Source organism: Pan paniscus, chromosome 5, assembly GCF_029289425.2.
Source record: "Pan paniscus chromosome 5, NHGRI_mPanPan1-v2.0_pri, whole genome shotgun sequence".
NCBI classification, from domain to species: Eukaryota; Metazoa; Chordata; class Mammalia; order Primates; family Hominidae; genus Pan; species Pan paniscus.
This window is the reverse complement of record NC_073254.2, coordinates 50,475,703-50,499,985: the sequence shown is the minus strand read 5'-3', so window position 1 is coordinate 50,499,985 and position 24,283 is coordinate 50,475,703. Positions and strand designations below refer to the sequence as shown.

Below are 24,283 nucleotides of genomic sequence, written 5' to 3'. Positions count from 1 at the left end.
AGACATCCCTAAGTTCCAAGTCAGGGGAGCCCACTTTATAATGAGGCTTTTCTGAGCACTGCAGTAATTATACCTCTTAGATAAGAACAAATCAGTTTTACCCCAAATTTTACTGCAAAAAGCAAAAATCTAATGTATTTTCAAAGGGCTGGAGAGGCAGTTATTTCTATTTATATCCTACACTTATGTAACACAAACATGTACAGACAGTCCCAACTTTACATAAATGTACACTGAAGAATTTCAATCCAATAGGATTCATAAATTCAGGAATTAACTATTTGCACTGCCTAATAATTCCTTCAGAAAAAATTTTAATCTGGGCAATGAGTGCATTTTTGATTTATCAGTTCTGAGGAAGAGACATGACTCTAATGGGTTAAATGGGTTAAGTCATTACCCCTCACATAAACTGGGCAATGACACTGGTGGAACTGCTTTCCTACACTCAAGCTCTATTCCGAGTGACTCAGCAACCCCTTTTTCACAAGAGGAGGTGAACTGCATAAGAGAAGGTGCCACCGTGCAACCTCAGCAGCCCACATCTATCAGAAAGGAGACTACTAAAAGTAGCACTGACAAGTATGCCATTCCTTTAATGAATGAGTCCAGCTCCCCATCTATAAAATGGAGTTAATAAATATGAGCCTCCATGGAGCTAGTGAGAACTGATTGATAATGCTCTGAATGAAAACACTTTATAAACTGCAAAAATCCCTAAAAATGTCAGTTAATTCTGAAGTGAGGGTGATCTACCCCAGTGAATTCTTCCATCTTTGAATTCTAGGCCCCAGGGGCTCAGCAATATCTGCACTCTTGCCCATGAAAGGCAAAGTCAACACATCATCTCTGAGACTGGGCTAGAAAGAAATCAAAAGCAGAGTACTCCTCAGTATCAAGAAATCAAACTGGCAGAACTGAAAACCTGGAGATCCAGGATAAGCTTATTTTAAAGAAGAACCAGTGGAGGCTGTGTGCGGTGGCTCATTCCTGTAATCCCAGCACTTTGGGAGGCCGAGGTGGGCAGATCACGAGGTCAGGAGTTCGAGACTGGCCTGACCAACATGGTAAAACCCCGTCTCTACTAAAAATACAAAAATCAGCCAGGCATGGTGGCACGCACTTGTAATCTCAGCTATTCAGGAGGCTGAGGCAGAATTGCTTGAACTCGGGAGGCAGAGGCTGCCATGAGCCGAGATTGCACCACTGCACCCCAGCCTGGGCAACACAGCAAGACTCCGTCTCAAAAAAAAAAAAAAAAGTGGAAAAATGGGATTTGATAATAAAATGACTTTATAGCCAGCTTCGAATGAACTCTTTCTTAAAACAATCTTTATACATCAATAATACAAATGCTTGCCGTTAATTATGTTTAAAGACTTCTTATTGACTGGCACTGGTAACATACAGGCAACTATCTTACTTTTGGTTACAAAGAAAAGAATGGAAAGCTCAGCATGGACCTACTATCACTACTAGAAAAGTAAAGGGCACACCCTTCTCACTGGTCAGGAGTCAAGAAAGTCACCCTTGTATACTTAATAATCATGCACTTTTATTTCTTTGTGCCCTGGCTCATTCTAAAAAAAAAAAAAAAGATTTAAAATGGTGAATGGCCATTAATAGTTAAAAAAAGTTAGCTTCACTTATTTCTATTATACTAGAATAATCTTGTTCCACAAAGCACTTAGGAAGTTGTATTTGATTTCTTAGCAAGTTTTGCTATCCTTTTACCAAAGGTTTTGTTATATACTTTTTATGCTGATGATAAAGTGCACAGCACAATGCTAGAACATAGCAAGCAATCCACAAAATGTAGTTATTAAACCCACTAGGCTGTAAGTTCCAGGAGAGAATGGATTGTCTTGTTTCTGTCTTGTTTAGCACTCTATTTCCAGAACCTAGCTATCTGGCCCATAGTAGGTATTCAATAAACACTGTTGAATAAACAGTTGAATAAGATCTAAGAGTAATTCTCAACTGTCACCTCCTATTTCATGGTTACCAGTGCCCCACCTCCTCTAATCAACAGCAAGGGCCTGGAAGAACCCTACCCCAGAGGAAAGGCACTTAAGTTCCTGTTTGTATTTCCTTAAACTCACCACAAAGATTCTCCCCTTCTGTCCCAAAACCCCAAAATCAATGCTTTGCAACAATGTATTCTTAAACAATTTTGCTTCATTTCCCCTCACAGACAATGCATAAAGTTCCTTAAAACTGCAAGACCTAGTCTAGTTCCCTTTACCCTTTAACGGAAAGGCATATTTGTAAAACTCTATTTTGATTCATAGCTGGTTATCACACAGGCTTCTACTTGTTTTTTTACTATACTTAGTATAAATTAAAATAATATAGGCTTAAAATAATTTGTAAATGTTACAAAGCATACCACACTTTAGAGCAATAAAATTCGGAAACTGACAAATATTTCAATGAATGAATTTTATTCATTGAAATATTCTATTCATTTATTTTCATTCTTGAAAATAAAATTCAGGGGCTGGGTGTGGTGGCTCATCCCTATAATCCCAGCACTTCGGGAGGCCAAGGTGGGGGAACTGCTTGAGGCCAGGAGTTTGAGACCAACCTGGGCAACACAGTAAGACCCTATCTCTACAAAATAAATAAATAAATAAAATAAAATTCGGAGATTTTTTGGAAGTAGACTTCAGGTCCAGTTCAAGAAGTCACACAAAAAATTATGTGTTGTTACTTTATAGTTATAACTCCTATCTGACCTAAAACAGTAGTATCACCAACCTGATTGCCTTATCTTTCTTATCAGACTTGAGTCCAAATTCCCTAAATTATTTGGATTCAAATGAACTGTTATTCCCTAAAATCAAATCTGCTCTCAAAAAAATGAAGATGGATGGCTAGAGACGGTGGCTCACCCCTGTAATCTCAGCACTTTGGGAGGCCAAGGCAAGTGGATCACCTGAGGTCAGGAGTTAGAGATCAGCCTGGCCAACATGGTGAAACCCTGTCTGTATTAAAAATACAAAAATCGTCCGGGCATGGTGTTGCGCACTTGTATCCCAGCTACTTGGGAGCCTAAGGCAGGAGAATCGCTTGAACCCATGAGGTGGAGGTTATAGTGAGCAGAGATGGTGCCATTGCACTCCAACTTGGACAACAGAATAAGACTCTGTCTCAAAATAAAAAAGAAGAAGAAGAAGAATATCACAGGCTCCAAAGTGGATTCTAAAAGAAGTTCCAAAATATGTTTTCTGCCACACCTAAAAAGGTACTTATTGAAAGAACAACTTCAGGCTGGGCACCGTGGCTCAGGCCTGTAATCCCAGCACTTTGGGAGGCCAAGGAGAGCAGATCACTTGAGGTCAGGAGTCTGAGACCAGCCTGGCCAACATGGAGAACCCCGTCTCTACTAAAAATACAAAAATTAGGTGGGTATGGTGGCGGGCACCTGTAGTCCCAGCTACTAGGGAGGCTGAGGCAGGAGAACCGCTTGAACCCAGGAGGTGGAAGTTGTAGTGAGCCGAGATGGCACCACTGCACTCAAGCCTGGGCGACAGAGTGAGACTTCGTCTCAAAGAAAAGAAAAACTTCAAATAACTACGCTGAATCTCTGAATAAGATAACACTTAATTGTAAATCTAAATTCTGGTATTTTCATTCCAACATTAGTTATAATTTGTTTATTGTCAATTGTCATACAATTTCAGTTTCGGTTGTATTTTCTTTCACCAATATGCTGTAGGTTACATCTTAAATCCCTTTAGTAGAAAGACTACTAAACAAACAAGCAAATAAAAAAAACTGCCTCTCTGGAAAGACACAAGACACTTAACAGTGCCTGTCTTTGAGAGAGTAGAGTGGCTGGAGAACAAAAAGGAAAGGAGACTTTTCACTGAATATCTTTTTTTTTTTTTTTTTTTTTTGAGACGGCGTCTCGCACTTTCGCCCAGGCTGGAGTGCAGTGGAGCGATCTCAGCTCATTGCAACCTCCGCCTCCCGGGTTCAAACCATCCTCCTGCCTCAGCCTCCTGAGTAGCTGGGAGTACAGGCGCCCACCACCACGGGCGGCTAATTTTTTGTATTTTTAGTAGAGACGGGGTTTCACCGTGTTAGCCAGGATGGTCTCGATCTCCTGACGCCGTGATCCACCCGCCTCGGCCTCCCAAAGTGCTGGGATTACAGGCGTGAGCCACTGCACCCGGCCCACTGAGTACCTTTTTAAAACTTTCAAATTTTATACAATGTCAATGTATTTTTAAAAATCTGTTCAATAAAATAAAAGTACTTTTAAGCGTCAGATACTGCTGGCTTCTATACCACAGAAAAGTATACCACTAAAGAATTGTGGAGTTAATTTTAATGGTACTTCACTGTAAATCTGAATCTCCTGTTCCAGTGCAGAGCCAGTCACCAATAGTAGCGAACCCTTGCAAGCAATTCAATTGGAGTTCACCCAAACCCTCTATAGTTGAGTTATTCTGCTGTATCACTCCATTAAAATTTAAATAGCATTGAAAAAGAAAACGTGATACTACAGAAATGTGTCAATTCAAGAATGAAAAAATGGAAGTATATGAATGAGCTATAAAATATTAAAAGAGCAATGATCCAAATACATCTTTGAAAATTAGCAAATCAACTAGATATATATAATATGTATATACCGAATGTATATACCTATATAATATGTATATACCAAATGTATATACCTATATAATATGTATATACTGAATGTAAAATGCTGCAAACCAACTACACACACACACTCTCTGAATGTAAAATGCTGCAAATTCCTTTAAAATGTAAACTGCCATGCTGTAAAAATGGGAGAAAGATGTCAAGCACGGTGCTATCTGCAACATAACTTAAGCAGCTTGAACTAGAAAATGCAATATGATCTGTTGCTGGACACAATTGCACAATCTCAATTACCCAGAAGATTCTACCAAACAGGAAATTCATGATGTGACTTTGGGAAACACAGAAATCATAAAGATTAACACATCCAAAAGCCTGGAATTTGTTCCAAAACAAAAAAACTATTTTACAGGCCCGTTTTCAAATGACGCATACAATACGAATTACTAAAACACAGAAAAAGCTAACAGTTAAATCTGATACTTAGTTTAAGATCCGTAGCTTTCAAATTATAGAAAATCTAAAATACAGGGTATAAAACCTTGGAAGTTAAGAGAGCAGTTAGTGAAACATTTCAGGTCTGGAAATTATATGCTATCGACTTAATTTAAAACACACTCACGGTGTAAATTAAAGCTAAAAAGTATCTCTTCCCTTCCTTTTCTATGTGGTTCCATATCCTTACGAAAACCATCGTGTACCTCAGGCCATAAATGCAGATAACTAGATAACTCCCTGCAAGCTCTCTAAGGGACTTTTAAAACACAGTATTCGCAAGAATTATCTCAAAAAATATTTACAATACCTCCCAGCACTGTTAATAACTTTTTGATCTTGAGGGCGCCTTACAGATCTGAATCTTTCTTGCTCCAAATGAGAAAATTGTTTTGTCGAACAATACTTAAATGAGCAGTGGTATGTGACTAATCAGTGAGCCTGCCAGTTTCTCAAGCTGCAGTGTTCTTGCAGGCACTACCACCGCCGCCCCTCCACGGAAAGGAAATACGCTTTCAACCGAATCGGAAACACACCACTCAAGCTGGCACAGTGCTCACCGAGATAAAGTCGGTATTTTAAGCTCTATGGATCGCTGTTAATTCAAGTGCGAATTCAAAAAGAACGCTTTTCAAGATGGGATTTCGACAGAGTTTTGCAAAAAAAAAAAAAAAAAAGGCCCGGAGAGAGCTCCCTTCCTGGTCAGTTTTGTTCAGATGACCGCAGTCTTCGGGTTGGGCTGTGCCCTTCTGCTTCTCCCGGCAGTTCCCCGAGCTTGTCTGCTCAGAGCACCCAGGGTCCGGAGCCCCAGCGTGGGCGCATCACGGAGAGGGTCCTTCTGCTCCAGGTAGGCAGGGAGACCCCCAAGGAAGCGGCCCTTCCCCCGGTGCCTGTTGCCGAGCAGCAACCCTCCGAGAAGGGAAGGCGCAGGGTGCTAGCCAGAACCGAGCTCCAGCACCACCACCTACCTCTCGCAGCGGACCTGAGTGCTGCACACGGTGGACCGCATACCTGCGTGAGTGCAGGGCGAGGGGTGCTGGAGGTGCAGAACGGGCAGAGCTCGAAGGGGCAGCAATGCCCTCCCCCGAGGAAAATTCCTGCCACTTGACGCAACGCTGAGCAGTGGGGCAGGCCTGGCCCTCGGGCGCGAAGGGCCACCCTGTCCACAGCGGCCCCAGGCCCAGCGACACTCACCACACAGAGCCATAGGCGCCAGAGCCCACTGGAGACAGGTTCTGGTAACGCTCGGGCACCTCCCAGATTGTCTTGTTCAGCTCCTGCCGGTAGAACGTGGGCCTCTCCTGAGACATTTTCCAGCGGCAGCCGCCGGGCAAGAAGGTGGCCCTGTGGGGCCCCCGCCTGCACCCGCACCCTCTCCCCGGCCCTTGCTGCCCGCCCAGCCGGGCGGGGACCTTGCGCTGGTCGCCCGCGCAGGTGCGGCTGCCGCGACCCCGCAGACTCCCGCGCGCGCGGCTGCTGTCAGCCGCAGCGGCTGGATGCGCCCCTGCGACTGGGGCAAGCCCCGCTAAGGGCAGGGACGCGCTCCGGCGCTCAAGGCTGCGCCCGCCGCGATCTCCGTGCACCTTCGCCCCTACAAGGCCGACTCCGGGATGCGTCGCAGTACTCCTGCTCCAGCTGCTGCGCCCGCTAAGGCTCCAGTGGTCGCGGTTCCAAGAGCCAGCAAACGGGAGCCTCCCGCAGTACTCTCGCGAGAACAGCTCCCGGGACTCTCCGAGAGCCGAGATTTTACCCAATATGGAACCTCTCCGCGGGCGGGGCTTCGTGAGAGAAGAGGATGGGAGGAGCAGTTCTCGCGAGAAGAGAGCAACAACTGGAGACCAAAGGCAGAAACTCCCAGGGACTGTCTCCTTAAGGGCGCGAAGGCGGATCGGGGAAGAAGAGATAAGCTGGCAGCACACGCCGCGCGCGCCCCACCGTGGCCGGCGGGGCAAATACCTGGCTCTGTGGTGGAAAACGACACTGACAAATAGCGGGTCGGGGAAAGAGTCAAAAGATCTTTAACTGCGAGTAGTTACCAGCAGCAGAGCACCTGCTCACCTGAACCCCCAAATTCCAAAAAACACTTGTATAAAAAAGAGACAAGTGGCCGGGCGTGGTGGCTCAAGCCTGTAATCCCAGCACTTTGGGAGGCCGAGGCGGGCGGATCACCTGAGGTCGGGAGTTCGAGACCAGCCTGACCAACATGGAGAAACCCCGTCTCTACTAAAAATGCAAAATTAACCGGGCGTAGTGGCGCGCACCTGGAGTCTTAGCTATTCGGGAGGCTGAGGCAGGAGAATCGCTTGAACCCGGGAGGCGGAGTTGCGGTGAGCCGAGATCGTGCCATTACACTCCAGCCTGGGCAACAAGAGCGAAACTCCGTCTCAAAAAAAAGAAAGAAAGAAAGAAAGAAAGAGACAGGTTCCGGCCAGAAGGCTGTTGCATTCCCATCTGCTCAAGGACATATGGGTTACTCTTTGAGATGCTGACGAAATATGTCCCAAAGGCAAATGTTAACCCTGCATCAAAGCTGAGGCTTTCCAGGGGCTGGGGGCAGTGGCTCACACCTGTTAGCACTTTGGGAGGCCGAGGCGGGTGGATCACGAGGTCAAGCGATAGAGACCATCCTGGCCAACATGGTGAAACCTCGTCTCTACTAAAAAAAATACAAAAATTAGCTGGGCGTGGTGGCACATGCCTGTAGTCCCAGCTTCTCGGGAGGCTGAGGCAGGAGAATTGCATGAATCCGGGAGGCGGAGGTTGCAGTGAGCTAAAATCGCGCCACTGCACTCCAGCCTGGCGTCAGAGGGAGACTCCGTCTCAAAACAAAAACAAAAACAAAAACAAACACAAACCGAGGCTTTCCATTAAAACTCTCCCAGTTAAACTTACATGCAGAAAAATCACCCTGGGAGTTTAAGATGCAAGTTCCCAGAACTCACAGGGAGTCTAATTGGGTAGGTCAGAGGAGGTCATCAAGAGCATGCATTTTAATAATACATCTTAGGTGATTCTGATTCAGGAAAGTCTCTGATATCTCCCTTTGAGAAACATTTAAAAAACCATTACACTGAAGATTTGAAACTGACTCCTATCCTGAAGAGCCATCAGTGAAGAGGATTTTAAGCATTTAACTCAGGCCTCTTCGAGTAAGAAGAATAGGGCAGGAGTCTCATCGAATTTAGGCAAGTCAACTGACCTTTCCTGAACCTCAGTTCCAGCTTCTACGAGAGAATTCCTGCCCTGCATTCCCGACTAACAGAGTCATTTGTAAAAACCAAACAAGATAAATGTGAATGGGCAAGGCATTCTAACCCCATGCCTACATCCATTATCAACCTACGCCTATGCTAAAGCTTGTTACAATGAGCAGAAGAATCAGATCCTGTCTCATTCTCTTAGTTTCTTGTATTAGAAATAACTAGGTCCAAGCCAGGGCATTTCTCAACATTTCCTGTGATTATTCTATTTTGTGTCATACACACCTTGGAGGGCTCAGACGTTGCATATCTTGTCCCAACATCTAGCACGATGTCTAGAACATAAAACATGTGTCATAAATATTTGTTGAAAAAATTATGAACAGTGACCATGATTTCAATTTAAGAAGTGGTACAGGATCCTCAGTCCTCTTCAAGGAAAGCAATATAAAACCAAAAAACAGATAGTCATGGGTGATTCATGGAAAGCTGTTTTGGATCCAATGTAGCTTAGCTGGAATTCTCTTATCTACAAAAACATGTTGCTTAAGAATGTTCCAAACTAGGGAGGATAGGAAGCTTTCTAAGAAGTAATGGAGGGTGAAGGGGAAGTAAGAGCAAAAACATGATTGTGAAGAAATGAGGGATGGGGTTGGGGGGATCAAGGGAATGAGGGAATGGTTACAAAGGGTGAGGAGGAAGCTTGGAAGTAGGAATCCTCAGAAATGCACATTTTTATCCTACAAATTGGGATGATGAGGTGAGGGTGATTGAAAGGGTAAAGATAAAGTAAGCAGTATATTCATACACTCATTCAACCAATGTGTATTAAATGCCTACTAGGTGTCAAACACTTGCAGTTTAAAAGTGATTAAAAACTACAGTTGCTGCCAGTGTGGAGCTTACAATCAATGGGAGGGCAATCATTCAACAAAAATTCATTGAATACTTCCTATGTCCACCACACTGCTGTAGGCACTGATAATAAAACAGTTAATGAAAGGGATAAAAGTCCTTGCCCTCATAGGGGTAAGATGATTTACAAAAAGGAATACATAAAGTGCATTATAAGGTAGACATTAACACAGTCATCAAACAAACAAGTGTAAAACTGTAACTGGGCCAAGCAGGAATACAAGGTGGAGTGAGAGACAGTGCTAGGGACAGGGATAGGGTGGGAGGAGGGTAAAGGGAGTGAGTGCAGATGGCATGTCTGCATCCAGAGCAGATCTGGGCAGGAGGGTGTCATCCAGTGGGGAGAGTCGGGCTTGTGGGGCAGACAGCCTATGGTTGGAGACCTGGGTGACACTCCTAGCCTCCATTTCTTTTTACCTCTTCTGACCTGAGGAAGGCTTAAGTCTTCCGGAGACGTTAGTGAATTACCGTCTGTGCAGTACACATGTGACACATGTGCACTGCTGTATGTTCAGGGCACGAGGCCTGGCACCAAATAGGCCCTCGATCAAGAATAGTAAAACCTCGGAGAGAGTAGGAGCCTTGGTATCCAGGTTTACCAAATACCAAGGGGCTCCCACGACTCAAGTATGAGGAGGGCGACCCAGGTACCACTTTCCTGGCTCCCTAGCCCAGCTGCTCATGCTCCTCTTCCTCGTCTCCTCCCCCACTCTCATCTCCTCAGCCCGCCCGGAACGCCCGCGGGCTAGGCCACAACGGCTCGGGAACCGCCGCCGGTATCCGCGTCCGCAGCGCCGCCAGCCAGGCGGGAGCCGTGTGGGATCCCAGCGCCCGCACTCCCGCCCCCGCCAAGGAGCCAGGTGAGCCGCTGCTGGGAGACGCCTGGGCGCCGGGGGCTGCAGGTCCCAGGGCGGGGGCTGCGTCCGTCACCGGCAGGTACCCAGGTATGCCGCAGAGCCAGGCACGCCGTGGGCACTCACTCAGTATCTGTGGAAGGAATGAATGATGGTCGTCCCTGGGAGCTTATCTCTGAGGTATTGTCTCTACTTTCAAAGGCCGTGTGGATGGCAATGACAAGAGACAACAGTGTGTGCGTTTTGCAAGCTGCATCCTTTCAAATTCTCCTGTCTATATTGTCAAAAGCCCCAGAACTGATGTGCTACCTGCACCCCACCGCCTACCCCATCCATTTCCTCCTGAGGCCTGACTGCCCGGCCGTTCCTCTTCCTTTCAGACCTCACTGCTTTTGTTAATTTTATTCCCTGTGACTGAATCCCCACCCCCACCTCCTTGCCCCTTTCTTTTCATGTCAAATGCCATTGATGTGTCAGGGGCCCCCGTGAAGCCTTCTCCAGCACCCCCACCCCAATAATGAGCATCTCTCCAACACACCATGTTACTCTATCCACATTGCATGGAAGGTGGTTGTCCTATGTTTATGTGTCCAATGGTCATCCGCTTAAGGACTGTCATCTTACTAGTCATCCCTAGCCACTAGCCAGAGTGACTAAAGGATCTAAAGGCTAGGCTCTTTGCTTATACCTTTTCTGTATTCCCAATACATTCTGCATAAAAACCTAGGTAGTAACAGGTGTAGGGTTGTTTCTGATGGAATTACAAATGCTTATTTTGAAAATTCGGAAGTAAATTTTGCCTTTCCGTGATTATAGAAAACATAAGAAAGTTAACAATATCAGGGGGAAGATATTCCTGCAACTAAACTAGCTTTCAAGATTTCATATTATTTGGGTCAATAGCTAAAAAATTGGATTGTATTTAAACTTTTTATTCTTGACTTTTTTTCTTTTTTTTTTTTTTGAGACAGAGTCTTGCTCTGTCGCCCAGGCTGGAATGCAGTGGTTTGATCTCGGTTCACTGCAACCTCTGCCTCCTAGGTTCAAGCGATTCTCCTGCCTCACCCTCCTGAGTAGCCAGGACTACAGGCACGCCATCATGCTCGGCTAATTTTTGTATTTTTAGTAGAGACGGGGTTTCACCATGTTGGCCAGGCTGGTCTTGAACTCCTGACCTCAGCTGATCCAACCGCCTCGGCCTTCCAAAGTGCTGGGATTACAGGCATGAGCCACTGAGCCATGTCTGGCCTATTCTTTACTTTTAAAGCACTCTGAACACAGATAATGTAAATAATTAGATAAATGGATGGATGGATGGATGGGTGGATGGATGGATGGATGGATGGATGGATGGATAAGGGTACTATGGAGGGTGAAAGAGCTAGGCCAAAAGTGCTTGTATTTTAACAGGGCCCCCAAACTTAGCACTGAAAGGCTCATGAAAGATAATCCACTATATTTATAGTGGTACTCATACTTTAATTTTTATCAGAATCACCTGGACAGCTTCTTTGCTTTTTTTCTACCTAGCAAGACCTACTGAATCAGAATCTCTGGGGGCCCAGCAGTCTGGACAGCTTCTTAAAACAGACTGATGGCCCCCAGAGTTTCTGATTCAGTAGGTCTTGCTAAGTGGGGCCTACTCAACAGCAGGAGTTTCTGGTCATTGCATCTTCTTGAGAAGTGTCCTGCTAGTACATGAAAATGAGCCACTAGGATTTCTATGAAATCAAGAAAGACATAATGGAGCTGGAGAAATTCCAAAGAAAATTGCTTAAAAAAAATAATAAGGAAACCATGCATTTACCCTTGCTGCTGTTAGCCAGACATTTGATGGAGTTCCTTAAAGACAACTTTCCACCTGCTCCTCCTAGCCATCCTCACTGTGGTCGTAGGAGTTTAAGACTTGATAACCTCTCCTAGACTATTATATTAATGGTCTCCAATTGGCTGTTTTGCCTCACTCTCTCCTATCTCCACTGTCCAACAACTTTTTGTGATGATGGAAATGTTTTATGTCTGCACTGTCCAGTAAGGTAACCACTAGCCATATGTGGCTGTTGAGCACTTGAAATCTAGCTAGTATAATTGAGGATCTGAATTTTTTATTTTAAGTTTAGCCACATGTAGCCAGTGGCTACCATACTGGACAACTCAGCTCTAGAACATGACACTGGCACATTTCATCTTCCCAAAATGCATCTCTGTGCGTATTACTACTTCTGCTGAAAGACTTTAAATAGGCCAGGCGCAGTGGCTCACGCCTGTAATCCCAGCAATTTGGGAGGCCGAGGCGGGAGGATCACCTGAGGTAGGGAATTCAAGACCAGCCTGGCCAACATGGCGAAACCCTGTCTCCACCAAAAATACAAAAATTAGCCAGGTGTGGTGGCACATGCCTGTAATCCCAGCTACTCAGGAGGCGAGGCAGGAGAATCGCTTGAACCTGGGAGGTGGAGGTTGCAGTGAGCTAAGATCGTGCCACTGAACTCCAGCCTGGGTGACAGAGCTGGACTCCATCTCCAAAAAAATAAAAAATAGGCCGGGCGCGGTGGCTCACGCGTGTAATCCCAGCACTTTGGGAGGCCGAGGGAGGCAGATCACGAGGTCAGGAGATCAAGACCATCCTGGCTAACATGGTGAAACCCTGTGAGCTGAGATCACGCCACTGCACTCCAGCCTGGGCGACAGAGCGAGACTCTGTCTCAAAAAATAAAATAAAATCATATAATATACATATATATTTATATGTATACGTAAACATATGTAAAGTAATTGACAAAATTTAAAAGCCAGAAGATTCCACATAAAAATCTGGCATTATGGCTTCTCCTGGAAAAGATCAGATCTAAGCCATTCCGGGCCCCACATTGACCGATGGCAAAAATGGCTAGAGCTAAGCAGCTTCTGCTGCCTTTGCCAGCCCCACTGTTCCCACCACTCCTTGACGGTCATATTTTGCCTATTTTACACCAATCCTCCTTTAATGTCACTTTCAGAACAAAATGCTGGGTTCTAGACTCTCGATGTGACCCAGGATATCAGTTTTGTCATTAGCAGACTAATTAGGCTTGTTTAGGTTGCTGGGAACAAAGAGACTACTCATGGAAGTACATTGGACGATTATACGGGGAAAGTAAGGAAGATTGGGTCTGTATTCCTACGGGTGGGGAAAGAAAGGTGGGGGGGAATTCCTTACATTTTAATATACAGTTCTACCTTTTTTTCTTTTTGTAAGAGACATGAGGCACTAATTATCTTAAGTGATATATTGTAAAATACCTCTCCCATCCTCTTCTGTATTCCCCAGTCACCTCACTGGTTTAGAGAATTTGTGATCTTTAGTTCATGGTTGTTATACAGCATATTACTTCTACCCAATGCTTTGAGGGTAAAAATACAATATATAATTATGGCCCAATTACTTATGTTTTCTAAAATCTTGGTTTTACACCTGTAAAATGAAAGAAATAGTAGTACTGGTATTGTTGTGGAAATTTAATGACATAACTCGTGAAGAAATCTAGTGCAATGCATGGCATAGGATAAATGCCCAATAAATGTTGGCAATGATGATGATGATGATTGTTCTGAAGGAAAACAAAGTTGCTGACACATTAAACTTATCTGCAGCATCACCCATCATCTATATAATTGTGTAATCTATATAATTTGAGGGTTTACCAATATATTTTATAGGTATGTGGTTTATACATATGCTTTTTTACATTTATGTGGAAGAATTTTAGAGTTTATGCTTTTTTTATTGTTCAAAAACATAGATTATTAAGACTGGTTATACTTTCTCCCAGAGATGGATCCCTATCCATCCTCATTTACTCTATCTTTTCAATCTTTTAAAAAAGCAGGATAATATAGATTTTTTTTTCTTTTAGAGACAGGGTCTTGCTCTGACACCCAGGCTGGAGTACAGTGGTGCGATCCCAGCTCACTGCAACCTCCACCTGCTGGGCTCAGGTGATCCTCCCACCTCAGCCTCCTGAGCAGCTAGGACTACATGCCATGCCATCATGCCCAGCTAATTTTGTTTCTATTTTTAGTAGAGACAGGGTTTCACCATGTTGCCCAGTCTAGTCTTGAACTTCTATAGCTTTTTCTGCTACACCATGAGGCCACTAACTGTATACTTGGCAGTCATTCAAGAAATACTTGTTAAGGGCCTGCTAAGTTGCTAAGTGAAAGCCATTATTTTGGGTCCTGGGGCTGCAACTGTGAATAGTCACAGTCCTGCTTCCTGGTCTTACATTTTATGGGGGAAACAGACAATGGACAAACAGACAAATAATGAATCAGGTGCTGGCAAGTGCTGTGAAGAAAAGTAAAAGGTAAAGGGATAATGATGTCTGCTATTTTAGAGGAGTTACAAGATTTGTATTGAGCACTTAACCCTTCATCTGGACTTCTTCATATATGCTGGATAGTGAGCATTTTCAGTGAAAATTGTTGATTAATACTGTCCACCTCTTGATCATTTTCCTACAACATAACACAACTGAATATAAAGAAAACTAGGCCTCCCAGCAGGACACCTGGGTTCTAGTCCTGGCTCTAATAAGTATCAAACAGCAAAGACTGTTTAAACTTCTGGGTTTTGTTGTCTCCATTTGAAAAATGAAAAGAATACATATAAAATTATACAACTTTGAGAAAGAGTTTTTTACAACTGAAAGATGCTATGCAAGTGTAAAACATTATTATATAGGAATTTTATTTCCTTAAAAATATGCTGAGGATCTGGATTACTGAAAATGCTCTTTTATTTGCTCTCTTTCCACTCATCCAGGAATGGCACAACTAGAGAGGAGCGCCATCTCTGGCTTCAGCTCTAAGTCCAGGCGAAACTCATTCACATATGATGTTAAGCGTGAAGTATACAATGAGGAGACCTTTCAACAGGAACACAAAAGGAAGGCCTCTACTTCTGGGAACATGAACATCAACATCACCACCTTCAGACACCACGTCCAGTGCCGGTGCGTGTGTCCAATCTTTCAGCTGCCGCCGAGCCGGGCAGGACTGAAACCTAACCTGACTCCTTTGGTGTCCGCTTCTCTTTCTTGTCTGAGTTCCTGTAATCAGAATCATGCAGTTTATTGTGCAATTTTTCTTCAGTCATTTTTGTGGCTTGTCTTGTACTACCTTTTCGATTGTAAACTTCCTGGGCATAAAGATCTTGGATGTCCCTATGGTACCTAAGGAGGATATTTCATAATTCCATTGTTCAATCAACCATGACTACCAGACTCCCGACCAAAAATAAGATAGCCAGCAAGACGCAATGGCTCACGCCCGTAATCCCAGCACTTCAGGAGGCCAAGGCAGGCAGATCACTTGAGTCCAGGAATTTGAGACCAACCTGGGCAACATGGTGAAACCCCGTCTCTACTAAAAATACAAAAATTAGCTGGGCGTGGTGGCACGTGCCTGTAATTCCAGCTGCTCAAGAGGCTGAGGCATGAGAATTGCTTGAACCTGGGAGGCGGAGGTTGTAGTGGGTCGAGATTGTGCCACTACACTCTAGCCTGGGCAACAGAGCAAGTCTCTGTCTCAAAAAAAATAAATAAATAAGATAGTCATGGTGGACTGATTAATGGTAGGGGAATGAGATTCTTCTAGTCTCATATCCAACAGTGCCCACATGGTGGTACTCATGGTCACTAAGGTAGAATCTACCACCACCACCTCTGATACCCGCTGTGACTAGCTAGGTCCTACAGTTCAGGGGCTCTTACCCTGTTTTTGTGCTTTGAACCTTCTAGCAGTCTGATAAAGTTAATCAACATCTTTCAGAATAATTTTTTAAATGTTTTTTATTGTGGTGAAATATGTATAACATAAAATTGGCTATTTTGACCATTTTTAAATATACAATTCAGTGGCATGATTGACATTCGCAATGTTGTGCAACCATCACTGCTATCTATTTCCAAAACTTTTTCATCACCTCAAACAGAAATTCTGTTAAGCAATAATTCCCTATTTCGCCACCCCTCAGCCCAAGTAACCTCTCTTCTGCTTTCTGTCTCTATGAATTTGCCTATTCTAGCTATTTCACTTAAGTAGAATCATACAATATGTTTGTCTTTTTGTGTCTGACTTCTTTCACTTAGCATAATGTTTTCAAGGTTCATCCATATTGTAGCATGTATTAGAACTTCATTTCATTTTATGGCTGAATAATATTCCATTGTATTTATATACCACATTTTTGTTTATCCATTCGTTAACAGACATTTGAGTTGTTTCTACTGCCATTAGGCTACTGTAAATAATGCTGCCATGAACATTGGCACAGGAGATCTGTTTGAAGTCCTATAACTAGGACTAGAATTGTTGAATCACATCATAAATCTGTGGTAAATTTAACTTTTTAAGGAACTGCCAAACTGTTTTCCACAGTAGCTGCACCACTTTACATTTTCACTGGCAATGTACAATTTTTCCATGTGCTCTCCAACATTTGTTATTTTCCATTTTTTTAAATTATAGCCAACCTATTAGGTATGAAATGATATCTCATCGTGGTTTTTTGTTTTTGCTTTTGTTCTGCATTTTCCTGATGACTAAAGGTGATGAGTATCTTTTGGTGTGTTTATTGGTTAATTGTATATCTTCTTTGGAGAAATGTCTATTCATTTCCTTTGTCCTTTGTAAAATTAGGTTGTTTGTCTTTTTGTTGTTGAGTTATAGGAGTTCTTCATGTATTCTGGATATTAAATTTCTATCAGATATATGTTTGTAAATCTTATATAATTTTGTAAATATTTTCTCCCATTCTGCAGGTTGTCTTTTCGCTTTGATGTAGAAAAGTTTTTTGGTGTTTTGTTTTGTTTTGTTGAGACGGAATTTCACTCTTGTTGCCCAGGCTGGAGGGCAATGGCATGATCTCTGCTCACTGCAGCCCCTGCCTCCCAGGTTCGATCAATTCTCCTGCCTCAGCCTCCTGAGTAGTGGGGACTACAGGCAGGTGCCACCACACCCAGCTAATTTTTGTATTTTTAATAGAGATGGGGTTTCACCATGTTGGCCAGGCTGGTTTTGAACTCCTGACCTCAGGTGATCCGCCTGCCTCGGCCTCCCAAAGTGCTGGGATTACAGACGTGAGCCACCGCACCTGGCTGATGTAGAAAAGTTTTTAATTTTGATGAAATCCAATTTATCTGTATTTTCTTTTGTTGCCTGGACTTTTGGTGCCATATTTAAGAAACTTGTCAAATTCAAGATCATGCAAGATCATGCATCTTTTCTTTTCTTTTCTTTTCTCCTTCCTTCCTTCCTTCCATTCTTCTTTCCTTCTTTCTTTCTTTTTGAGGCAAAGTCTCACTGTCACCCAGGCTACCATGCAGTGGCACAATCTCCGCTCACTGCAACCTCCACCTCCCAAGTTCAAGCGATTCTCCTGCCTCATCTCCGAGTATCTGGGATTACAGGTGTGCGCCACCACGCCCAGCTAATTTTTGCATTTTTAGTAGAGACGGGGTTTCATCAAATTGGTCAGGCTGGTCTCAAATTCCTGACCTCAAGTGATCCGCTTGCCTTGGCCTCACAAAGTGCTGGGATTACAGGCGTGAGCCACCGCTCTGGGCCAAGATCATGCATATTTTCATCTATGTTTCCTTCTATGAATTTTATAGTTTTAGCTTTTAAATTTAGGTCTTTGATCCTTTTTGAATTAATGTTTGTATATAGTGTAAGGTAAAGGTCCAGCTTTATTCTTTTACATGTAGATATTCTGTTTTCCCAGGACAATTAGTTGAAGAGATTGTCTTCACCTAGTAAACGGTCTTGGCTGAATAATTTTTTAATGCATAAAATAAGCAGGATTATAAGGAAAACCAGTTACATTGAAATACAGTTATCTAAATATCAAAAATACCAAAATTGTGTTATTTAATAACATGGGTCTAATAACTACCATAATTTCAAAGTAGTGATGAATGTAACTAATATTTCAAGATCTCTTTAGCAATTGTAATGTAATATAGAAATGTTTGTCATTTCTACTGGTGACAAAGTCAAGTTCTGCTGATACTACTGTGTTTTGTTGCCAACATTCATAATTGAAGGAAATGCTAAAGAGGTTAGTGAAATAAAGATATAAGTTCACCTATATAATTTCACATATGTCCCCAAATACTATCTACAGACTCCTTGGGGGTCCACAAACCTCAGGTTAAGAACCCTGGCCGGGTGCAGTGGCTCACACCTGTAATCCCAGCACTTTGGGAGGCTGAGGTGGGCGGATCACTGAGGTCAGGAGTTTGAGACCATCCTGGCCAACATGGTGAAACCCCTTCTCCACTAAAAATACAAAAATTAGCTGGGCTTGGTGGCGCACAGCTGTAGTCCCAGCTACCCGAGGGGCTGAGGCAGGAGAATCGCTTGAATCCGGGAGGCAGAGGTTGCAGTGAGCCGAGATCACGCCACTGCACTCCAGCCTGGTGACAGAATGAGACTCTGTCTCAAAAAGAAAAAAAAAACACAAAGAATCCTTTGTGACCTACATCATTATAGTAATCTTAATTACTCAAGTTGTCCTCAGTCACACTCTGAATTTATTAGTCCTTCTTGTCCCCTGGTTTATCACCCACAATTGGCACATGTTGGTATGTTGGCATGTTGGTGACAAGTGTGGAAAGTCCCTACACAGCCCTGCTCCAGACTGTCCTCTCCTTGAGACATTCTCCTTTGTCCACATTCTGCCTTTTGCAAGTTGTGTTCTTGGATATCCCCCCCAGTCCTCTCACTTCCTCTGCTCCATGATGGATCGGGGGACATGTGCCAAAGAGGGTATTTGGGGGCAACATTGGTTTTGTCTCTATAAAATGATAGTCTTTTTCCCTAACTTTACCCTCATTATAAATAAGTATTCCCAGTGAAATTTCAACCTAACTCCTTTCTACCTTCCTTACTTAGCCTTGCCATCCGGACACTTAAATCTGACCCATTCTGCCTCCCATAAGCTTTCTAGCAACTGTTACTCCCTACTTCTAAAACATACAATTCTCTCCACTTCTAAATTTTAACCAGAAAGGTAGCACAGCACAATGCTTGAGAGCACAATTCTGGCTGGGCACAGTGGCTCATGCCTGTAATCCCAGCACTCTGGGAGGCCGAGGCAGGCAGATCACGAGGTCAGGAGTTTAAGACCAGCCTGGCCAACATGGTGAAACCCCGTCTCTACTAAAAATACAAAAATTAGCTGGGCATGGTGGCACGTGCCTGTCATTCCAGCTACTTGGTAGGCTGAGGCAGGAGAATTGCGTGAACCAGGACCGGAATGCAAAGGTTGCAGTGAGCTGGGATTGCGCCACTGCACTCCAGCCTGGGCTACAGAGTGAGACTCCCTCTCAAAAAAAAAAAAAAAAAAAAGCACAATTTTGAAACTGGGCTGCCTGATTTTGAATACTAGTCCTGCTGCTTTTCAGCCTTGTGACCTTAGGTAAGCTATTCAACTCTGCTGTGCCTCAGTTTCCTTATCTGTAAGATCAACATGATAATAGCACCTGCCCCGTAAAGTGATTGTGAGGATTTAAAGAGTATTTGTAAAGCAACTAGGAAATAGCACTAGATAAGTGAGGTTTTTTTTCTCTTTTTTCTTTTTTTTTATTTTGAGCCAGAGTCTCGCTCTGTCATCCATGCTGGAGTGCAGTGGCGCTGTCTCAGCTCACTGCAACCTCAGCCTCCCGGGTTCAAGTGATTCTTCTGCCTCAGCCTCCCGAGTAGCTGGGACTACAGACCTAGTTTATTTTTGTATTTTTAGTAGAGACGGGGTTTCGCCATATTGGCCAGGCCAATCTCGAACTCCTGACCTTGTGATCCGCCCGCCTTGGCCTCCCAAAGTGCTGGGATTACAGGCATGAGCCACCGCACCTGGCCATAAGTGTTTTTTTAATGTAAATGAAATAATCTTTTAACCCCATCTCTTCCTTTCTGCAGAAAACCTCTTAATAGCTTTCCTCATTTTCTTCCTCTTTAGCAACTGCAAATCCCCCCTCTTATCAAAATCTCCCTTGTGCTTTCATTTTGATTCTTCCATTTCTCACTTTTAAGATGTCTTAACTGAAATCCAGATTCATGTCTAAATGCTAATATTATTCCCCCGTCAGCTTCAACTTCCATTCCTCTAATTCCCTCCTTAGTTTCTGTCACTCTTAAAGCCTCATCACTCCGTGTCCATTGTATTTTTCACCATGGGGAAGAGCTTTGATGACTTTGCCTTGGGTGGCTGGCTGGTCTTTCCCTAAGTGACACACAGAGAGGAAGGCAGACTGAACCAGGTGAAGGAACAAACTGTTCCAGTGCCATGCTCTACTCTTCTCCACAGAGGCCCATAATCAGAAAGAGCATATTTTGTACACCTGCCACACACCCAGGGACTCTCCTAAGAACAGCAATGCGATGTTCCTTCCAAACCAATGGTCTTACTCATGGCTGCCGAGCAGCATTTCACAGCTGCCAATAGGAAATTTGGAGGCAGGAGAGTGGCTAGAACACTGAGCTAGAAATCAAGGACCTTGTTTCTAGCCCCATCTCTACTCACACTTATTCCTGTGACCTTGGTAAAGTCATATTTATTTGGCATTAATTACCTTAGCAATAGTAATGCCATAGTTGTAACAGTAAAACATAAGTAAAATTACTTCTTGTCTGAGCATGCACTTCAGCCCTGACTACGTTAAAGTTATATTTGTTGTTGTAGTCAAATCCCAATTATCTAGCTCAGTTTACACATGAAAAATCTTCATACTTTTTACTTTCAACCCCTGCTAAAATCTAAATAATGAAAAACAATTTAAAACCAAATTGGTTTTCTTGGTTGATTAATGATGATTCTGTTGTTTTAGATGATCTAAAAGTTAAAGCAGGTTTTCTCAATCTCAGCATCATTGACATTTTGGACCAGAAAATTCTTTCTTGTGGAGAATTGGCCTGTGTATTCTGTGATGTTTAGCCTCTACCCACTTGCCATTTGCAAGAATCAAAAATGTCTCCGGGCCAGGCACGGTGGCTTATGCCTGTAATCCTAGCACTTTGGGAGGCCGAGGCGAGCAGATCACCTGACCAGCCTGGCCAACATGGTGAAACTCCATCTCTACTAAAAATACAAATATTAGCCAGGCATGGTGGCGCATGCCTGTAATCCCAGCTACTCAGGAGGCTGAGGCAGGAGAATTGCTTGAACCCGGGAGGCAGAGGCTGCAGTGAGCCAAGATTGTGCCACTGCACTCCAGCCTGGGTGAAAGAGCAAGACTCCATCTCAAAAAAAAAAAAAAGTCTCTGGACATTGCCACATGTACACAGGGGAACAAAACTGCACCTAGTTGAGATCTACTGGGCTAAAGGATAATAAAGTCTTATTTTATAAAGTTGTTTCCTTACATAACTAAGTCTTTAAGCACAGGACTTCATATTCTCTATTTTCTACTAATTTCTACATGTCACAGGTCAAGGCCAGACAGAGTAAACGTTTGGTAAAAATTTTAATTCCATGCTCTCCTCTCCTGCACAGAGGGTCATAATTAGAAAGAACATACTTTGTGCACCTGCCTCGCACTTGGGGACTCTCCTAATTGGGAATAACATGAATGTGTTAACTGCCCTTCCACCTATCAATGTCACACCTCAAAACACTGTCCTTGTCAAAAGAAAACAACAGCAGTCCATTTTTCTACTGGAAAATTGGTAGGTTTAATTCTTCCCAAATATCCTGTGAAAACACAGAACTGATTACATGCTGGACGTATATGGCTTAGTTCTTGACATATACATAGCACTTGGTTCTGAAGCTAAGGTGATTTGGTCCCCCAGGGAACATGTGGCGATGTCTGGAGACATTGTTATTGTTAGCTGTCACAGCTGAAGGGGGGAGTTCTACTGATATCAAATGTGTGAATGTGTAGAGACGAGGGATGCTGCTAAACATCCTGCAATGCACAGGACAACCCAACAACAAAGAATTATCTGGTCCAATATGTCAAACTCTCATTAGTGCTGACAAGACTCTACTTTTTCTTGGCTATGTGGGCCAAATGCCTTTTCTTGGCTATGCGGGCATTTTCTTTGGAGAAACTAACCGAGTCTCTGCTCTTCTCTCTCACAGCTGTTCATGGCACAGGTTCCTACGATGCATGCTTACAGTCTTTCCCTTCCTAGAATGGATGTGTATGTATCGATTAAAGGATTGGCTTCTGGGAGACTTACTTGCTGGTATAAGTGTTGGCCTTGTGCAAGTTCCCCAAGGTAAGGAAGATATGAAGCCTGTTCATCCAAAGACAATGTATCAGACCTTGTCCACGTGCCCAGGGTAAACAATTACTTGTGCTACATGAATAGAAAAAAATTATTGAATTTTATTCACAGCATTACCATTTGTTCCCTTATCTGCCAGATTTCTAACCTCTCCAGGGTGGTTCCAAAAGACTTGGTTTACTTTAGACCCCTGAATGCTTTCCAGAGTACTTGTAACACCCACTCTTTTTTATTTTTTCCCTTCACTAGTTATTTCATGTTTATGGCTATAATACATCTCACTTGGCATTGGTTTTACCTAGAAAGGGGAAGGATAGGCGGGCACAGTGGCTCATGCCTGTAATCCCAGCACTTTGGGAGGCCAAGGCAGACAGATTGCTTGAGCTCAGGAGTTCCAGACCAGCCTGGCTAACACAGTGAAACTCTGTCTCTACAAAAAAATACAAAAATTAGCGGGGCCTGGTAACGTGTGCCTGTAGTCTTAGTTACTCTGGAGGCCAAGGTGGGAGGATCACCTGAGCCCAGGAGGTCGAGACTGTAGTGAGCAGTGATCACACCACTGCACTCCAGCCTGGGCAACAAAGCAAGACTCTGTCTCAGAAAAGAAAAAAAAGGTAAAGTATAGGAAACATAGCATGCCAGCATCTCTCCAGCAAGTGACAAGCAATCCAGTGCTCACTCTTTGGTCTTCCAAGTAGCAGTTCAGATGTAAGACAACAAGATCACACAGATACGTGTGGGAGCTTATCTGGGCTTTAAAAACTCATTTCCCAAATAGGAATCAACAACTTTGTAACAGTGCCATAAATATTGCTTCCAGAGTCCCATAATGGACAAGTCCAGTTGTAAGAGTCACTATGCTCAGAGAATCCCAAAGGTAGGGCTTCCAACTGGACATTTATCTTTCATTCACAGTCCTCTTGGTCCAGATGGAATATACTATTTGGGTTCATTTTTACCATAAGCAATTCTGCCTGGTAACACAGCTGACGTTCTACCATTATAAGGTTTCCAGGGAAACAGAGCTAGAAAGTTAACCCCAGATCAAATTCATCCTCAAAAAATAGAATGGGTTTTATAAATCCTTTACTCACAGTAGTTTATAGTTCCCCAGATAGTCTTTAAATACCTCCATTTCTCTATTTTTCTGAGGCTCAACAGGTAGGGTTGAAGCTTGTGATCGGGCAGGTTGTGGATAGCACAAAAGAGGTCAAGAACATGAACAAGTTGTGGCTGAAATCCAACTCTAGCACAGCACTGTTAATTGGGGAAAACAGATGACTTTTTAAATCTTTACTTACTTATTTGTTTCTAAATTAACAAATAGTAAAATTGGCGCTTTTTTTCCCCTTTTGGTGTATACTCAGATTGATTTTAACCCACTTGGCTGGGACTGGTGGCTCATGCCTGTAATCCCAGCACTTTGGGAGGCCTGGGCAGGCAGATTGATTGAGATCAGGAGTTTGAGACCAGCCTGGGCAACATAGTGAAACCCCATCTCTACTAAAAATACAAAAATTAGCTGGGAGTGGTGGCACGCACCTGTAATCCCAGCTACTTGGGAGGCTGAGGCAGGAGAATTGCTTGAACCCAGGAGGTGGAGGTTGCAGTGAGCCAAGATCGCACCACTGCACTCCAGCCTGGATGACAGAGCGAGACTCCATCTCAAAAAAAAAAAAAAAAAAAAAAAAAAAGAATACATATATAGATTTGTGTAACCACCACCACAATTGATGCAGAGTAGCTCCATCATCTCCAGAACTCTCTCATGCCATGCTTTTTAAGCCACATACCCCCCAATCTATAACCCCTAGCAACCATTGATCTGTTCTCCAGCACCATAATTCTGTCTTTTTGAGCACATCATATAAATGGAATCATAGAGTATGTAAATTTCAAAGGCTGGCTTCTTTCATTATGCATTGTGCC

The 24,283-nt window shown here is 43.5% G+C and overlaps 2 protein-coding genes across 35 annotated transcripts in view; one reads left to right on the top strand and one right to left on the bottom strand.

The window, feature by feature from the left end:
• MAPK14 (mitogen-activated protein kinase 14) overlaps positions 1-6,889 on the bottom strand; it is a 95,272-nt gene extending 88,383 nt beyond the window's left edge. For 3 of the 13 annotated variants that reach the window (XM_063604866.1, XM_003818916.7, XM_055113540.2), the window contains exon 1: positions 6,307-6,889. In XM_063604866.1, coding sequence (XP_063460936.1) covers positions 6,307-6,422 — 116 coding nt within the window. In that variant the 5' untranslated portion in view covers positions 6,423-6,889. Of the gene's footprint in view, positions 1-6,080 lie in introns of all 13 variants that reach the window. The other 10 variants (XM_063604864.1, XM_063604862.1, XM_063604867.1 and 7 more) reach the window with 6 other exon arrangements.
• Positions 6,890-9,592: 2,703 nt separating this feature from the next.
• SLC26A8 (solute carrier family 26 member 8) overlaps positions 9,593-24,283 on the top strand; it is an 82,009-nt gene continuing 67,318 nt past the window's right edge. For 9 of the 22 annotated variants that reach the window (XM_055113529.2, XM_063604860.1, XM_055113530.2 and 6 more), the window contains exons 1-3: positions 9,593-10,087; positions 14,886-15,075; positions 22,206-22,345. In XM_055113529.2, the coding sequence (XP_054969504.2) occupies positions 14,888-15,075; positions 22,206-22,345 (328 nt within the window). In that variant the 5' untranslated portion in view covers positions 9,593-10,087; positions 14,886-14,887. Of the gene's footprint in view, positions 10,262-14,885; positions 15,076-22,205; positions 22,346-24,283 lie in introns of all 22 variants that reach the window. The other 13 variants (XM_055113527.2, XM_055113531.2, XM_063604859.1 and 10 more) reach the window with 4 other exon arrangements.